General features: G+C 27.7%; 1 protein-coding gene and 1 long non-coding RNA gene across 5 annotated transcripts in view; both read left to right on the forward strand.

Moving 5' to 3' along the window:
• Nucleotides 1-18,572, forward strand: part of LOC135924995 (protein retinal degeneration B-like) — a 66,133-nt gene that overhangs the window by 36,208 nt on the left and 11,353 nt on the right. For 3 of the 4 annotated variants that reach the window (XM_065460129.1, XM_065460131.1, XM_065460132.1), the window contains exons 11-15: nucleotides 4,281-4,380; nucleotides 4,926-5,199; nucleotides 5,475-6,054; nucleotides 15,720-15,857; nucleotides 16,570-16,952. In XM_065460129.1, coding sequence (XP_065316201.1) covers nucleotides 4,281-4,380; nucleotides 4,926-5,199; nucleotides 5,475-6,054; nucleotides 15,720-15,857; nucleotides 16,570-16,952 — 1,475 coding nt within the window. The remainder of the gene's footprint in view (nucleotides 1-4,280; nucleotides 4,381-4,925; nucleotides 5,200-5,474; nucleotides 6,055-15,719; nucleotides 15,858-16,569; nucleotides 16,953-18,572) is intronic. The other variant, XM_065460130.1, reaches the window with a different exon arrangement.
• LOC135924996 (uncharacterized) lies at nucleotides 6,141-15,586 on the forward strand. The gene is made up of 3 exons (XR_010571483.1): nucleotides 6,141-6,168; nucleotides 15,276-15,370; nucleotides 15,412-15,586. It is a non-coding gene; the product is annotated as an uncharacterized LOC135924996 (long non-coding RNA).

The following is an 18,572-nucleotide window of genomic DNA, read 5'->3' on the forward strand; positions in this document are numbered from 1 at the left end:
TTTGGCTTATTTATTAAATTGATATTTATGCTGGAGAAAAGGGTAGCAAAGTAGAATTATATTAAAAAATAATTTTAAAATTATATAAACTATATATCTTTGCTCTCTTTAAATAATTTAATACTTTTAACTACATTTTTAGACGTATTAACATTTTATAGAACTTTAATAATCGTCTTCCTCAACATAAGAGGATAAAATATTTGCCTGGTTCATTATATCATTTTTTTTGAGTTAAGAGGGCTTCATCTTAAAGCATATGATAATATTATTTCTCAATACTTGCTATAATCATATTTTTAAATTAGTGTTTTAGGGGAGTTGGAAACGGATTTGATGTTAATATTTTGCTCGGGTCATAAATTTAATATTAAATAAATATATTGTGGATACACATCTAAAATCCAATTATTAATAAAATTTGTAGTCATCTGAAATCGTAATATTAACAAAATACTTTTTATCTTATAGTATTTAAAATTCTATGCCCAACTCTGCTTATATATTGTTTATTGCTGTGTGATTTATTTTAAAAGGCTTATTTAATTTTTTTCCTTTTTAGCTTTCACCTTTTCGGGTGGTAAGCTCCTTCAATATCTTTGTCTTTCCATTTTATTATTCATACTAGGGGTGTACCGATACCACTTTTTGGAGGCCGATCTATTCCCGATATTAAATTGATATCGGCCGGTTACCGATCTGATATCATATCGAATTTTGTATTCTGTAAAGTACCAATGGTTTTAATTTTTAATATATTTTTTATTAGTATAACATCTATTACCTATACCATAACTTATATCATTTAAATATATTATAATGCAGTTATAGTTTATATTCAATTCAATTGCAATTCTAAAAGCATATAAAATATTTTTATTGTTAAATTACTTTTATATAATAAATAATAACATTAATCTATATACATAATAAGTAATAGACAAATATATTATGATATTTGAAATAAATATTTTAAATAATATTTAACATTAATATATTAAAGATTTCTTTTTAGAAATACCTAAATTTTTAAATTTAACAGAGGTCAACCTGCGGCGATGGTAACTGTCAATATCACCAGCTTCACTAAAAACAAATTCTGAAGAGATTATCGCACACTTTTATAAACGGAATGCGTAAAAAAAATAACAATATGACAGAATGTTTGTTTAAACATAAAAATGGATTTCGATTTTATTTATAAAAATAAATGATTTTAGATATAATTTTTTTTAAAAATTTATAATATTTTATTTTTGTTAAAAACGCCATTTTTAATCGTATTGGAAAATTTTTATAATATTGGCCGATAACCGATGTTTTAAAATGGGTAAAATATCGACCCGATCCGATAAAAATATCAGTACATCCCTAATTCATACAATCAATTTTATTCTTATATTTAGTGATATTGGCTTTAACTTTGTGGGCCTATTAGAGTTTTAGCCGCACTCTCTTTCGTTTATATCATTTGGGTAATTCAATGACAAATTGACCAAAATAACATGATTTTCGGACGACCATTTTTTAAATGGATGAAACTTGGCATAAAGGTTATATAAATATCAAATTTTTAATACCCTAGCTCAAATATATCCCGAGTTATGGGTCTACAAAGTTCGATGAGAGCCTTTTCCTCTTATAACGAATCTTAAAATACTCAAAATATAATTGGTCTAGAGTAACAGATTTTATATCATTTTGTAGCCAATAAAATTATCCTTAAGAAAATGCAAAAATTAAAAATTCTTCACTTTCTTTGTATTTACGTTAAGTCAAAAAATAATTATTTTGAAAAGGTAATATTAATGGACAGTGACAAAGCCCTTGAAATTTTCTACAAAATAATCTTTATAAAATGTTTTAAAAAAAACTAATCTGACTTCGTTAAAAAAACGGTTGGTATAACTTTCATATAAAAACCTTTCATATAAATAATTGCGACTTTATATGGTTAATGAGTAAATGTATGGAAATATTCTAAATACCAACCTAATTTGCTAAATACCGACCAAAATATTAAAATGTAATAAAACTCTTATTATTTAATATATTAATACGGAATCACGTGGTCGAGTCCGGCCTCCTATATATTATCCCCCCCAAGGATGGAACCACCAAGTTAGAATTTTATAACCAATGGGTATAAAGTCGCAATTATCACAACCAATCATAAAAAAAGTCGCAATTATTCTCAGTCGCAATTTTTTATATGAAAGGTTTTTATATGAAAGTTAGGGAAACGAAAAAAAACTAATGACTTCGTTAAAAAAAATTAATATAATTTTTATAACGTTGAAAAATTTACTATTATTACTACATTAAAAAACATGAGGGAAGCAAATTTAATATTACTTTATTTTTAATAAATAAAGAGAAAATTATGCGAATGTATTGTGTAATTTTACCTTTAAAAAAAAGCATTGGAGAGCAAATAAAAAAATTATTTTTTTCCTTACATTTTTTAAATAAAAATTTTTTCCTCTTTTAAAATCAATAATTAATACTTATGTTTAATAATTGTAATTATATTATTGAAAATAAATTAAGATTATCAGAGTTCTATAAAAATTATCTATATCGATATACTATTTAAGAGGTAGCTGTATCTGTTTATAGATACTTTTTAAGATACATTATGATATACTTTTATTTAAAGCTTTTTTTATCTAAAAAATAAAAATATTTAAGTGAAAATTTTATCTCATATGTAGGAGCATATAATTTAAATAAATATATATTATAAAATGAAAATATATATAATATTAAAATTATATAAAAAAAGATATAGCTATAGATATCAGCTTAAGATTGTGAAGAATATTTTTATCATGCAAAGAAATTTATAAATCCTTGCTTAACCATGATTCCCCTTAATTATAAACAATATTGATGCACAAAATTATTTTAAGCAAGTAAATTTATTTAAAATTTTGTAAGATAATTTTATATTCCGCTAAAATTTAATGATTAAATTATAAGTTTAATGTAAAATAATTTTTTTTTAAATTTTAAATCTATTTTAGATTTCGATTTAAACTTATTAAAAAATTTAAAATCTAGCATTAAATTTTATTATTCATTACTTGATCATTATAGACATTTACTCATTTATATATTTTAATTTTTTATGGTTTTTTTAAAATAAACATAAAATTTTGATTGCTTCTCTTAATAAACTTGACGCTCTTCGTCACTGTTAATGGAAAAAAACAAAAATTTAATTTTTTAGTTTTTAGAATTTATAGAATAAATAAATCCATTATAGAGGGCGGTATTTTTAAAATTAATTATAATATATTTTATAAATAAAAAATACATTTTATATTCAACCATTAATATTTCTATAAAATTATAATATGCACTAGAAATATTTTGAGAATATATATTTTTTTACCCCAATAAAATGACACTGTAGTATAATTATCTTTGTAGATAGCGCCCTCTAATGTTGCTTATAAAAACTAAATAAAATTTTAATTTCTCAATTAATATTTTTTACTTAAATATTTAAATATATTGGTAATAAACATATATGATGAGTTTCATCGTTTCAAAATCCCTTTATAATGGATTTTTCTATTCTTAAAATTAAAAAAAACTAAATTTTATTTAAATTTTAATTTTCCATATTAATATTTTTACTTAAATATTTAAATATATTGGTAATACATTTCTTGAATTCCAAAATTTTAAGTAGGGTACTTTTCAAAATAATTTTTTTTGTTGAAGTTATTTTTAAGATAATTTTTTAAGGAAAATTTTAAAGGCTACAAAATGATATAAAATTTGTTACTTTAGACATATTTTAAGTATTTTAAGATTCGTTGAAAGAGTAAAAGTCGTCGAATTTTGAAGGCTCATAACTCGGGATATATTTGATTTAGGGCATTAGAATTTGGATTTACATAAAATATACAATCTATTTAACTTTTTGCCAAGATTCATTCAATTTAATGATCGTTCGAATCACGGGTCGATTTATAATGGAATTACCCATTTTTAAACTCATAACCTTGTTTCCTATATAATTTTTAGGCCTATTAATTTATTTTGATTACTTGAACAGAGTTTGGAACCAGAACTTAGAACCATCGATCTCCAAAAATGTAGAATAGGCACCAGAACCCACTTTTCTAAAATTGTAGGAACCAAGACTCTTTTAAAAACATTCGTAACCAGAACCCTTTGTCGAGATTCCAAACTCCGTATTTTATCTTCAAATTAGACAATATCATGTTTCTAATATTTATTTTTCTATTATTAATCGTTACTTTAAGCAATATCGGACAATTACAATGATGAAGTGCTTAATAAAGTTGGCTTTGAATCCGTTATTTTGCCCGATATATACTCACAAACTCTTAATTGTTTAATTGAGTAAATTATATTTATATACTTCATTGATTATTTTTAAGGTAGATACTCTGCCCTATGAAATTTTTATATTTGAGACGGGCCGAGCGAGCAAAAAGTAGAGATGCCCAGCCCGTTTAAGAGAGAACAGAAAATTTTTTTCTTGAGCTGATTTTGTTAAAAGGACATATTTTTATTTTGCTTATAATTTTAATGATTAAATTATGACCTGCTACATTATTCATTCATAAATACGAGTTATTTTCCTAATTTTATGTTTGCTTTAATAAGAAAATCATAAAACCCAATTCCTCATCATTATTGTTTTTTTTTTGAAAAATCTGACTGGATTTTAAAAAAATCGGGCCGGGACTGGATTGTGAAAACCCTGGCTAATCGGCAACCTTAGTAAAAATTTGTAACCAGACCAGGTCTGAAAATTTTGCCATTTGCTGGCCTCTAATAAGTAATACTTTTTATCTAATAATCTCTTGAATATTTCCTAAATTATGATCCTTTTTGGAATTTTAACAGTATTTGAGAGTTTTTCATTATTTTTTACAAAAAAGGTCTCGTCCAAATGGCTTTCTTAGAGCACTACTAAATGCAAACACCAATTCCTCCACTAATAATATTAGCCAAACTAATAATGATTTTAAATCATCGGAAGTTTATGATGATATAGAATATGGTATTCCTCTATCCGCACTCCCACTGCTAACTTGTTCCCCTATCCTTTTAGGATATACATTTTACTTAAATAATATTATAAACCCGTGTTTGAAACTTATCTGTCAGGCATACGAAAGACATTTATTGGCTAACCCTTATTTTAATGGACAAGTAATTATTATTTTGAATATTTAAGGGGCACGATTTCTATTCTTTTTTTTCGTTTTATTTATTATCTTATGATATAATTTAGCTCTTATATATGTTTAGTATATTCTATAGTTATAATTATTTTTTATGTATTAAAATAATTTACTGATAAAATAAAGAATATTTGCCTACTATTTATACTACTATTCTGTTCATTTTAGCAATTTATAGTATCCATATTATTTTTTTAGTTAAACCCAAATATTAATTATAATATATCACTCGTTATTCATCAGGTTGTAATAGTTAGTGACATGGTAGGTTCCATTTTGATTTTTGATACCTTGATTAGCGTGTCTTCGGATATTCGTCAGACTTCCACAGGTTTATGCCCACCACACATCGATCATTTTTTCACATTTGGTTCACCTTTGGGACTAGTTCTCCTTCAAAGGCGTATCTATCGTGCTAATCAGACCAAATCTTTCGACCCTATGCATATCAAAAATGCCTATAACGATATGGATCACCTTTATAGAACCAATATTAATGATATTGAAAATAAAAACGATAAAATTAATACTAGAAATAATATAGATATTGACAACAATAAAAACCAAAATTGCGAAATGATAAGCGCTCTGGAAACTAACTTGTTTGATAGAAATGGATGGATGATTATCCCCCAATCATTGAGGAGCGTTGGGCAGCTTTACAACATATTTTACGAATCAGACCCTTATGCTTTTCGTCTCGAGCCTTTTATGTGTCCGGTCTTTGGATGTATTCCTCCGCACTGCGCGGATGACTTCAGTTTCTCATCAACGCCATCTTTGTTCAATATACTAAACGATCACGTAAACGAGTGCCAACTCTGTACACATTTTATTTTTATTTAACGTCATTTAGTGCGATTTGAGGATATAAACAAGGATTCCCATTCACAAAAAAAGTCCCGATCAAAAAAATCCTGATCAGAAAATTTGAAAGGTTTGACCAAAAAAGAAAAGACCCAATTAAAAATGAAAATTCTCATTAGGAAAATCTTTATTAATTATATTTTTGTATATTGGAAAAAATATTCCTGAATTTTTTTTTGGTATTGTTCTTTATTTTTTAATTTTTTTTCCTCTTTGTAGTATTTCTTTTTACATGTTATTTTCAAATTTGTAATATTTTTATCATCTTTTCTCAGTTTTCTTAATTATTTTTTCTCATTTTTGACTATTCCTTTTTTAAATATCTTATCTTAAAATTTTAACTCTCTCTCAAGAAAATATGAAACATGATTTTAATGATGAATATTGTCTCAGTTCATTTATGGGGTTTCTCACTAAAAATAAAAAATGTCCTGATCAAAAAAAGGAAAAGATTCATCACAAAAATCATGTTTATCATTTTATTTTATTGAAAATAAAATAAGTTAATATTTTAATTACAAAATTTTTAAAGTAAGAAATTATTTTTAAAAAAGTATAAAAAGAATAAAAAATGAGAAAAAATAAATTGATAAAAGTATAACAAAAATAGATTAAATTTAAAAATGAAATAAAAATAAAAAGAGATATCAAAAAGTTAGAATAAATGAGATAATTTAAAAATAAGCAAAAATAAAGAAAAATGCTGGCCCAAAATTAAAGAAAAATGCATGTCAAAAATATGAGATTGAAAATAAAATATACGAAAAATATAAAAAACGATTTTCCTATTTTGACTGAAAATTTTTTCTTGTGGGACTTTTCCTTTTTTTCGGACCTTTTCCTTTTTTTCGGACCTTTTCCTTTTTTGTTAAAGGCTTTTCATTTTTTTCCATTGAGACTTTTTTTTGGATCTTTTCCTTTTTGATTGAGATTTTTTTTGTTCAGGACTTTTCTTTTTCAATGGGAAACCTTGTAAATCTTGGGCTTAATAAAGCTTACAATTCAGTGATCATCTCTATAAAGCTTGCTTTTATACGCTCTCTTTTTTAAAAAATATTATTTAAATATTTTACCTAAAAACATATTAAATGTGATCTTGATTGAGATGGAAATATTTTGGAAATTTATTTTTCTGAGCTAGAAAACACTTTAAAGGTGTATTTTGATACTCTTAACTATATTTTAAAAACGTTCCAGAAATCAAAGCGATCACCTCTGTACCCATCTCCTTTAATTTGATTAAATTTGTACTAAGGTATGGTAGAGTTAAATTAAAATTGAAATATAGCTCTATAGCTATTATATTGCGAAGATATAAAGGGTGAATGCGGGTATTTAATAATGTTGGACGCAAAGTCTACCTGATTTGTTAATTGAATATATTACTTTTATTTTATATCATAATTTCCATTTCTAGACCATTTGTTTGTTTAACAACACTAGTTTTGTCGTTGTTCTTTGTCATCTTCTCGTTGTAGTTTTTGATAGGTTAATAACGTTTGGTCGTCGCATGTATTAATATCAATTTGTACATCACAATTTTGATTAGTTATTGTTATTATCATCAATTTTAATTTATATCACTTTATGAATGAATATTTAATTTCACAAGATATATTGATTTATTTAAAATATCATACTTCACATTTTATTATATTTCATTTTTATTATCATATTTTGTTTTGTTTAATATATACATTTTATTTTAAAATATCAAATATATAACTTTATTAATTTATCTCCTTTCTTTGAAAATCGTGTTCAAACTTTTTAAATTATATTTGAGGTGTAATAATTTGGTTTATAGGAATGATTTTTGTTTTGATATATCCCATATAAATATTTTGTTATTATCATAATTTTTTATCGTTATATTCAGTGGCGTCTCTGGCCTTTACAATTTCAGGGGGCTCAAAAATTATTATCTTTAAATTTCTGTTTTTTTTTGCTAATATTTTTGAAAATGACCTTCTTTTTATTAAGAGATTTTTAAAATATTTTTGGGGTTCTTCAAATTTTTCAGAGGGAATTAGCCCCCCTCCTTAGTGACGTTACTGGTTATATTGCCAATTTTTGGGCCGGGCTTTGCAGATCTCTAATACCAATATAAAAATTATTTAAAAAATATATCTGAAGAAATATTAAAACTTAAAAAATAGTATGAACTATCTATATTCTTCTTTCTATCTTGATTTAGATTTTTGTATCTTGCTAATAACTTCTTTATGCTATTTACCGAACATTTTATCATTAGACTGTATACAAGTTTAGCATTACATACTAGCTTTAGATTTAGCGCTTTTAAAAATTTGGCAAACATTATGCTTACAACTGAATCTTAATTACAGAATCAAATTTTGAAAATATAACTCGATTCAAAATATAATAATATGAGCCCTTTATTTATTAAATTAACCGAAAAGAACAAAAATAGAAGATTGTAGGATCATAAAATTCAAAAGTATCTTGAATCGGGGAAAAAAATGTTAATGTATTTAGATGTTTGAGTTGTAATTTAAAAATAAAAGACCCAGAGTAACCTTCACCATTAGTGTGAATTCGCGGCGAAGTATATAAAAATGCAACATATTTTGTAAACTAGACGGGAATTCGTGCTAACTGTGAATGCAGGGTAACCCCTCATTCAAGCTAACTATGGTTATAGTTTTTTTTCCTTATAACTGTTCTTTTAATTGATTGATGAATTAGCAATCTTTAATCAGGCATTACATATTGGCGCATCCAGATATCTACTTTAATTTTTTTCTGGCATGTTGCTGACAACTTCTTTTATTTTGTCAATAATGGTTTTTTCTTTAAAATATCTGCCAAACATAATGAGGCTCTAAAATTTACTAAATATGCACTAATTAATGATATAGATTTCACAGTTTATGCTTCTAGAAATTTGGCCCACTTCACGCTTATTCCTGCATTCATAGTTAGCGCTAATTCGCAGCGGAGTATACAAAATTTGATAGAAATATAATAATTTTATATAGAGGAAACCAGGGCTAGTCGGCGCAATTTTTGTCAAAATCATCATAGCTCCGAAAATAATGATCGTATAAGATCATACAAAATACCAATAGATACCTTAAACATTTACCTATAAATATATACTGTAATTTTTTCTTTAAAAGAGTTTTAGTAATCATTTTTGAACCTAGTAGCCCCGAACCCAAGGTTAGTCGATCATTGATGGGGCTATTCGAATCAAGTGGTTTATTAGGCTTCTTATGCAAAAAAAAAATTTCAGATTTTGATTATAACTATTATGCTTTATTTATATTATTTACAATTATATCGCCGGGGTGGCCTAATATGGGTTATGATGTATGCTTGGAAACAGAATGACGCAGAGGACGAAAGTTCAATCCTGGTAAGGAGCATAAAAATTTTCAGGTTTTTCTTCGATAACTGAGACATATGGTAAGATAAATTTCGGATATTAGAGATGACACCCCGGTCACCGACAGGCCTGGACAGCCGTGTGCTAAGGATACTGTCCAATAAACAAAATGAAGGAAACAAATGAAAATATGAATATGAAAGCTTGGGCATCCCTCCAAGCCACGCGCAGGGTGTAGACCTCCATCCTGTGAAAAGTAAAATAAAGGTCAAAGCAAAGAAGACGATTAGCAAGTTTGAATATTGGGACATTTAAAGGTAAAACGATAGAATTGGCATCAATGTTGAACAAGAGTAAAGTTGACATAGCGTGCATACAAGAGACGAAAAAGAAAGGTCAGAAGACTTTAATGATTGGAGATGGGTATAAATTGTACTATAATGGAATTCTTAGCAATAGGAACGGTGTCGGTATCATCCTCAGTCAACTAACCTCCTTAGTAGTAGAGGTCAACAGGATCTCTGATAGACTAATGAAGATAAAGCTCTGCATTGGTCAATCAATACTACACATCCTTTCAGTATATGCTCCTCAAACGGGTTGCAAGGAAGAAGAGAAAGAAGATTTTGGATGACCTAGTCATAATTGGTGGTGACTTAAATGCGCATGTGGGGAAAGAAAGAGATAGCTCAAAAGGCATCATGATGGTTTTGGATATGGAGAAAGAAATGATGGAGAGCTTATACTGAAATTTGCACAAGCCTTCGACCTTGCCTTAACCAATACCTACTATAGGAAAAAAGACAGTCATCTAATAACATATGAAAATGGTACAAGGAAAACACAGATAGATTACATGCTAATCTCTCGCAGAAGATTAAAAGATATAATAGGCTGCAAAGTCATCCCAGGAGAAGATATAGCCGCGCAACACAAGCTACTAGTCATGGATTTACACATCACAAATAAATCCACTCAAAACAAGATAAAACTGGAACCATGCTTCAAATGGGATAAATTAAAAACAATGACAGATGCCTTTGCAATCAATGCAAACATTGAAAAAATAGATTCCTCACAAGTCAGTGAAAAAATGTGGACAGACCTTTCATCCAGATTAATAGACACTGCCAAATCGACACTAGGCTTGACAAGGGGAGGTAACAAATCATATAAAGAACTAAGGTGGTGGAATGAAGAGATAACAGGAGAAAAAAGCCCTTTATAAAATATGGTACAAATCCCAAAACCCAGATGACAAGACAAGTTACAAAAAATCCAAGAGAACAGCTACAAAGGTGCTAGGGCCAAATCTATGGCATACGATGACATGTATGAAGAACTACATACCAAAGAAGGGCAAAATAAAATATACAGATTAGCCAAACAGCGAGGAAAGAATTCTAGGGATATAAACGGAGCTTTGAAAGTAATCAAAAATAAAGATAGGAAATTCATAATAAAGGAAAAAAAATAAAGAATAGATGGAAAAAATATTTTCATTAGCTTCTCAATCCCCACGTACTACATCTAGATGAACACTCCCCATGTCAAAACCTTGTACAACCAATAACAGAACAAGAAATAATCACATACCCAAGCATATGAAAAACAACAAAAGGGGTCCAGATGATATTCCAATAGAAAGCCTTAAAGCACTAGGAGATGATGGAATATATCTCCTCACAAATTTATACAATAAAATACTGGGAAATTACGAGATCCCTCAAAAATAGAGGCAGAGCTATCTAGTTCCTATCTTCAAAAATAAAGGGGATCCATACAATTGTTAATATTACAGGGACATAAAACTAATGTCACACTGTCTAAAACTATACGAAAAAATAATAGAAAAAAGATTAAGAGACATAATCGAAATAGGAGAGACTCAGTTTGGCTTTATGCCTGGAAGATCAACAACTGATGCTATCCACGCAATTAGGCAAATGAGTGAAAAATACAGGGAAAAGAACAAAAAGCTACACATGGTCTTTCTCGATCTAGAAAATGCCTTCGATAGAATCTCAAGAAAACTTATCTGGTGGGTGCTACGCCACAAAAAGGTTTTCGAAAAATATATAAGAATAATACAGGATAAGGTACTTCAGCAGGCTTCAAAGTAGCCGAAGGAGTTCATCAAGGGTCGGCTCTCAGCCCACTTCTCTTCATTACAGTAATAGATGTATTAGCACAGTCTATACCTCAAACAGTCCGGTGGAATATGATATTTGCAGATGATATTGTGATACTTGCCGAATCCAAGGATGAAATGAAAGATTAGTAAGTTGGATAAATATCCTAGAAAAGCATGGACTAAAACTAAATAGAGAAAAGACGGAGTATATGGTGATAGGAGGAGATGAAACAGAAAGTATTAATATAAATGAATGGCAGATATTGGCAATTGAAAGCTGCAAATTGGGCTCCACTATACAAACAAATGGCACAATAGAAAAAGAGATAAAGAGTAAAATTAATCAAGGGTAGTTAAAGTGGAGATCTTTATCTGGAGTGCTATTTGACAAAAAAATCCCACACAAATTAAAGGGAAAAATATACAGTTCCATAGTACAACCAACTATTTTATATAGTTAGGAAACATGGCCAACCAAGGAATCAGACGAGAGAAGTCTACAAACTATGGGGATGAAGGATGATTGCTGGAGTAACAAGAAAGGATAAAGTGCGCAGTACAAGAATATTAAGTAGTTTAAAGGTAGTGTCCATTAAGACTAAGTTAATGGTAAACAGACTTAGGTGGTATGGGCACATGAGAAGGCCTATGAACTACATAGGAAATAAAGTTGGGAGTTTGGAAGTGATGGGCAAACGTAAAAGAGAAGGGCCAAAACTTCAATGGGGCCATAAAGTTAGAGCCAATATAAAGAAGTATAAATTAGATAAAAGAGATTGTATGAATAACATAAAATGGAGACAGTAGTTGAAGGAGCTTACCACCAAAAAGGTGAAAGCTAAAATTTACAATTATAATAAATAAATTGAAACCAATCTTCTAAATTATGAAAATTTTTATATTCCTGTTTACATAAAATGCAAATCTCTTTTATTAATTTTTTAACAATGTTTTTTTTTGATTTTTTATTCTTCTCTTTTAATAGAAGTTCCCTCTTAAATGGGGATGAGGTAAAGATCTCAACCTTTTTTTCCTTGTTCCTTTAATTTGCGAATAGCGAGATGAGATTGGGATCGGGATAAATGATGGACCTGGTAGATTAATGTTTGAAGGGATAGGAATATCATTCAGTGAGGTGTTAGCAATAGAACTAAATGAGGGGCTAGGAACAGAAGGAAAAGTGTTGGGAAGAGAATTAATCAATGAGCTAGGAATAGACATAATTAAAGAATTTGAAAGAATATGTCAAAGGTTTTCTTCTTATATAAACGATCTATCATGATTTGATGAAGGAATAAAATCCCCTCCCGAATAATATTTTTTTATAGGAGTATATTCCACACGATTCAAATTTTTTTGGAATATTTTTTTAGGAGACTGCCAAAAGTAAATTATCCTTTATATAAAGGGAAAAGGAGATTCCACGGTGATTTCGCATCCACGAATCTATCCCATTATTATAAAAAAAATTTAAAGGCCCATATACTGTCTTGTCTAAAGGTTGCAATTTATGAGTAAAGTGTGGAGGAAGAGATAAAAGTATTATACCATTATCTCTATTGATGGGATATGTGATTCCAAAATTAGCAAAATTTTATATTTCTGACTGCATCTGGTATTAGAAACAATGTGACTTAAAAACATAATAAATTCATCCTCTTGCATCCACCCATCCGTTGGATGCGCCAATACATCCTTGAGAACCGTCTCTAATAAAACGATTTTACGTAGAAAAATAAACATGGGGGAATATAATTCCCTTAAGCGTTAACAGCCAGCGCCATTGTTACTAGAGTGCCTCGCTCTGCGGAATCTGACCCTTCTGCGCAACAATATTTGATGGGTTTTGCACAGTTGTCAAGCCCGTTTCGTCCATATTATAAATTGACATAGGTTTTAATTCATGTTGGTCTAGTATTCCCTTATATAGATTAAAAAAATATAGAACAGCCTTTTGATTTAAACAAGCAGCTCGAACTAAACTAGTAGCCTCTGGATATCTTAGAGATAATCTTAAATTTTTTCTCAATGAAGAAAACCATTCTTCTCCAGCCATTTTATTAAATTACATGATCTGGGTATTTTTTTAATTGAATTGCATGATAATAAGCTTGTATCTTTATCTAATGTATAAATAATAATATTATAAATTTTTTAATACCTTTTTAACAGATAAACCATAAAACATTTTACTACATGTAATAAGATATTCAACAATTTTATTTTCTTCATCATCAAAAATTTTTGTTTATTATTTTAATCTATCTTGGGCATAGTGCCAGCCATTTTATATTTTTTATTTTTTATAATACCTTAAAAAATTTGTTTTAGGTATACTTAATAAAATAAATAATAAATTTACTCAAAATTTATCTAATTCTATATTTAAATATATAACATCATTTGAACTTATTATCAGTTCAAAATTATATTCTGATAACTAAAATGTTCATACCCAATAAAATTTATTAATTTGAATCATATTTATCTCAATTATAATAGATTACATAAAAATATTTGTTTACTAGATATAATTCATTTTAAATAGTTGATCTATTATCAGGCTAAATTTTATATACTAAAAATGTATATTATATTTATGACAATATATATTATATTATCACAATATATATTATAATATCACAGTATATATTATATTAGCAATATATATGAAGATTTAGTTTGTAAGATATTCATTTAGATTTGATATATATTAAAATAAAATGTATTATGAAAAATTACATTAATAAATTTATATTATAATAATTATTTTTTATATTACATTTATAAAATATTATATTTTAACCTCTAATAGATGATACTTTTCTTGATGAGATATCATTTTCATACAGTTTTATGGCTTCTTCGTAATCATTTTTATTAAAAACCTTCCTATTTTGAATTTTCCGTATATATTTGCTTACCATAGTATTATAAAAATTGATTGATTGCGCCGACAAGCCACGATTTAGCTAACCTCAATAGTGGTAATAATACTAATTTTATCTTAACATATATTTAAGCATTAGATATCAATCTGAAACTTTTCCAGATATTAAAATAGATATTTAACTTTCATATATTGTCCATTTTGTCATGTTTAAACTTTTAATTTTTTAATACAACCTAATAATATTAAGTAAAAATATTCTAATTTTCACGTCAAAAACATGTCATAACAGATAAAAATTTAAATAGCTAAATATTATAAATTATTTTTATCCCCAAATATGGATATTATAGAATTCTATTTTAGAACAAAATTTCAATTTTTAATCATTACTAGTTTTAAAATAAAATTCTTTTGAACCGACAAGTCCCTTGCGCCGAATAGCCCTAGTCTCCTCTACTTCGTCACGAATCGCGCTAATTTTAAATGCAGGGTAAGGCGTAATAAGGTATTTGGTTTATAATTCGGAACTTTTTTGTGGTTGGGAAAATTGATTGAAGGATTAATAAGTAAATCACTCAATATTAACGCAAACCAGACATTTAATTCTTCTAAATTTTTCATTGTTAATTTGTTAATAACTTCTTTTTTCTCTACTGTCTTCGCCAGATATTAAATGGATTATAATAATATGTGATTAAGCACCAAGTTTTGATAAAATTTCAGAATAATGCCTCCAGTCGCCTTTTAGTCTTAAGACTGGCCAAAATTTTGTTGTCAATTATTTTCTCTATACTTAAGCACTCACCGGCACTAATAAAGCACGCATTGGCATAGATGCTAGAATTAATCCTTCCAATTGTTCTGCTAACTAACGGAAATGAGATAAAGGCTAAGTTGCATATTATTATTTAATTGTAATGAGAATTTGTCATAGGCAAACCCCGGCCGAAGGCCGGCCAAATAGAATTTGGGAGCTTCGCTCTCAATCCCTACTCTTCCCTTGGATAAATTTGGCTACATCACTGAGTAGATAGCAACGCGGTAACTTTTGCATATATATTTTGCTATTGCACAACTATACCAACAGGTGCAGAAATATATGTGCAATTTAATAGTATACCATTTATAAATTTTAATCCTAAAATTTTTATAGGTTAAAACTTATACCGAAATGCTTTTAATATTTATAGAGAAAAGTTATGGACTAGAAAACTTCTATTTAAATTTAAAATTCCATCTAAGATAAATGCGTTCAAACAAATTACAAGCTATTCGACAATTATTTTGCCACAATCGAAAGATCTCAAGAAAGCCACCCTAATTTTCTTTATAAATCATCTTCCAATATCTTAGACAAATGTGATGAAATAACTTCCTACCGTAAATCAATTTTGATGATATTAATTATATATTAGATAATTCTAATAAATGTAATATATATTTTATGAAATATTACCATTATTTGATATCCAGAAGCTCCTATTTCGATGCTTCTAATTCTGATTTTACACGTAATTAAATATAAAAAATTATAACTATGTGCACAGCTTATTTAAATCATTTTGACCACTATAAAAAGGACTATAAATTCAAAAAATTTATCTGATATACCAAAACATATATAATCACATTTTTTAAAGAATAATTTTATAATTGATTTACACACTCAACAATTGTAGGAACTTGGAAATAATTGTGTATGAGTAATCATTTAGTGGCTTTTTTTGTTTACATATATAACTGAATACAATAGTGGTGTTCCAATTGAGAAAACTTCAAAGCAGCTTGATTGAAAACTATTGGCTTATTCTTTAAGCCTTAAAAACCACTCAACCTTAAGGATTTAGTCGAAAAACATTGAGGATTGGGCTGAAAAAATTAACTCACATCTCAAGGCTCATATTTTCAGCTTGATTCTCTGGGATTGAGCCGGTGACTGCCATGATATATTTACTATTTTTGATGGTTCTCAAGCCATCCTAAATCAATTATAATATTATTCACAAAATTGAATTTATGATTCCATCCTCTTTATATACAAAAGCAACTCCCTTGAATAGTAATATTATAAAATTTTATTGTATTCATTTAGTAACTGGTCACTGGTGGGGGCGACATCGCGTAGATTACGTGCTGCGTAAATGTCCTCCTACACTGAATGCGGGGCAGTTTCCAATGTCCGTACTGCCTCATATCTTCCATGCGGGTTATTGGCAAAGTCGCCACGCCTCCCTTTTCATAGCGGAGCGTGTACTCTATGCACTTTCGGGAAAATTCGCTCGTCAAGCTGTTCGGAAAGAAAGGGCTAAAGAACAATTTTCAGCTCCTGGTATTGGTTATGATACTAGTCCGGGTTATAAATCGGATAAGCGACCAGTTATGGGTTGGATATCCGGAAGTAAAGATTCGAAAGCTGGTCCAATAAAGTTTAAAGAAACCTGGAATCGTACTAAAACATCGTTGGTGCAGAATAGGGTAACTATTTTTACGAATTTATTTAGGTATTATTTAAATTGAATGCTACGTTATTATCTTTTTGCTTGGTTTTTTTCAATAAAAAAATTAATGATTTGCTATGTTTTATATTAATAAGTGCTATGAATGGATAATAAATGGCATCCTTTAATTTAAATTTGTAAGTTATGTTTTGAATTAATAAATCTTAAGTTTTATATAAAAACTGTTTTATGACACACAAAAAACAAATTTTTAAGATTTAAAACTTTCAAAGTTTGCAAAGTCCTGAATAAGACGTTTACTGATAAATAATTTCATATTTTAAATTAATTTGTTCATTCCATGTTGGCTAGGCAAATTTTATGAAGTTTTCAATTTAATGAATAATTATGTTAAAAATTAATTTATATAATGTTATTTATATTAAAATCCATTTTCTTTATTATTTAATTAATTACTATAATACAAAACAAATCATCTATATAATATATAATTAAATTGGTGATCTGCATCGGGCCAAATTTTTCAAGCCTAACTTGGCGCTAAATATTTTTTTTAAATTTGCCTGGCCCGATCTCGAACATTTTTTTATTTTTCCCGAAAAGCCCGACCTAATAAAAATTACTTGTGCGTCCGGCCTGGCTCGAATATATTTAAATATAGAATTTAATTTTTTTTAAATTGTAAAAAAATATTCTACAAATAAAAAATTGGCCTTATGTTTCTTGCTTAAATTTAAAATTTACTAATTTATTTCACAAAATTGAAGGATGATATTTAAAAATGTAAACCCGACCCATCCCGAAATTTTATAAAAAATATTATACCTAACCCAGCCCTGACTAAAATTATGTTTGAAAAAGGGCCCTGCCCGAAGCTCGTTTAGACTAAATAAGGGCTCGTATATTCAGATCTCTAAACAAATAATACAACTTTTTTCCAATCTTAATTTTTTGAACTCATATATAAAAAAATATTGAAATGATGAATTATAAAAGCCAAGTATCTTTGAGTTGTTTTATAAATTTTTTTGTATGATTGAATTTATTTTATAAGCATCAGCATGAATTAACTTAGATTAACTAGCATGGTTATGCAGCCTTTTAGTTGATATAAAAATTGAAACTTTTCAACGTGAGAATATGATATCATATAAGGTTCTTCCTGCGATGTTGGTATTTAATAATTTTCACAGCCAATTTTCTAACTTAACTAAACTTATAATTGATGGCTAGAATTTTTTTCTTTTAGAAATCAAACAATTTCAAATTGAATCACTCTGGGCAAAGTGATTGTCATTTTTGCATATTTATTATCATTTTTAGTTCAAATATATTTGAGATTTATCATTAATCTTAGATCAAATAATTTTGAGATTTATTATTTATGTTGAGCCTAATAAAATTACCTTAAAATTTTTAAGATGAAACTGCCGTATTTGCGTTATTAATATTAACAAATATTCATTGACATTGCAAATAATTAAATACATAGCCAAAAATGATAAAGTATAGCAAAACATTTAAAAAGCAATAACTAAGCATTTCAATAAAAAAATATAAGCATTTTAATAAATAGACATAGCATATAATTTGTTCCAAATTTATTTGACCATATTTTTTGATGGATTGGTTATTT

The sequence above is a fragment of the Gordionus sp. m RMFG-2023 genome, chromosome 2 (assembly GCF_954871325.1).
Source record: "Gordionus sp. m RMFG-2023 chromosome 2, tfGorSpeb1-WG-v2, whole genome shotgun sequence".
NCBI lineage: Eukaryota > Metazoa > Nematomorpha > Gordioida > Chordodea > Parachordodidae > Gordionus > Gordionus sp. m RMFG-2023.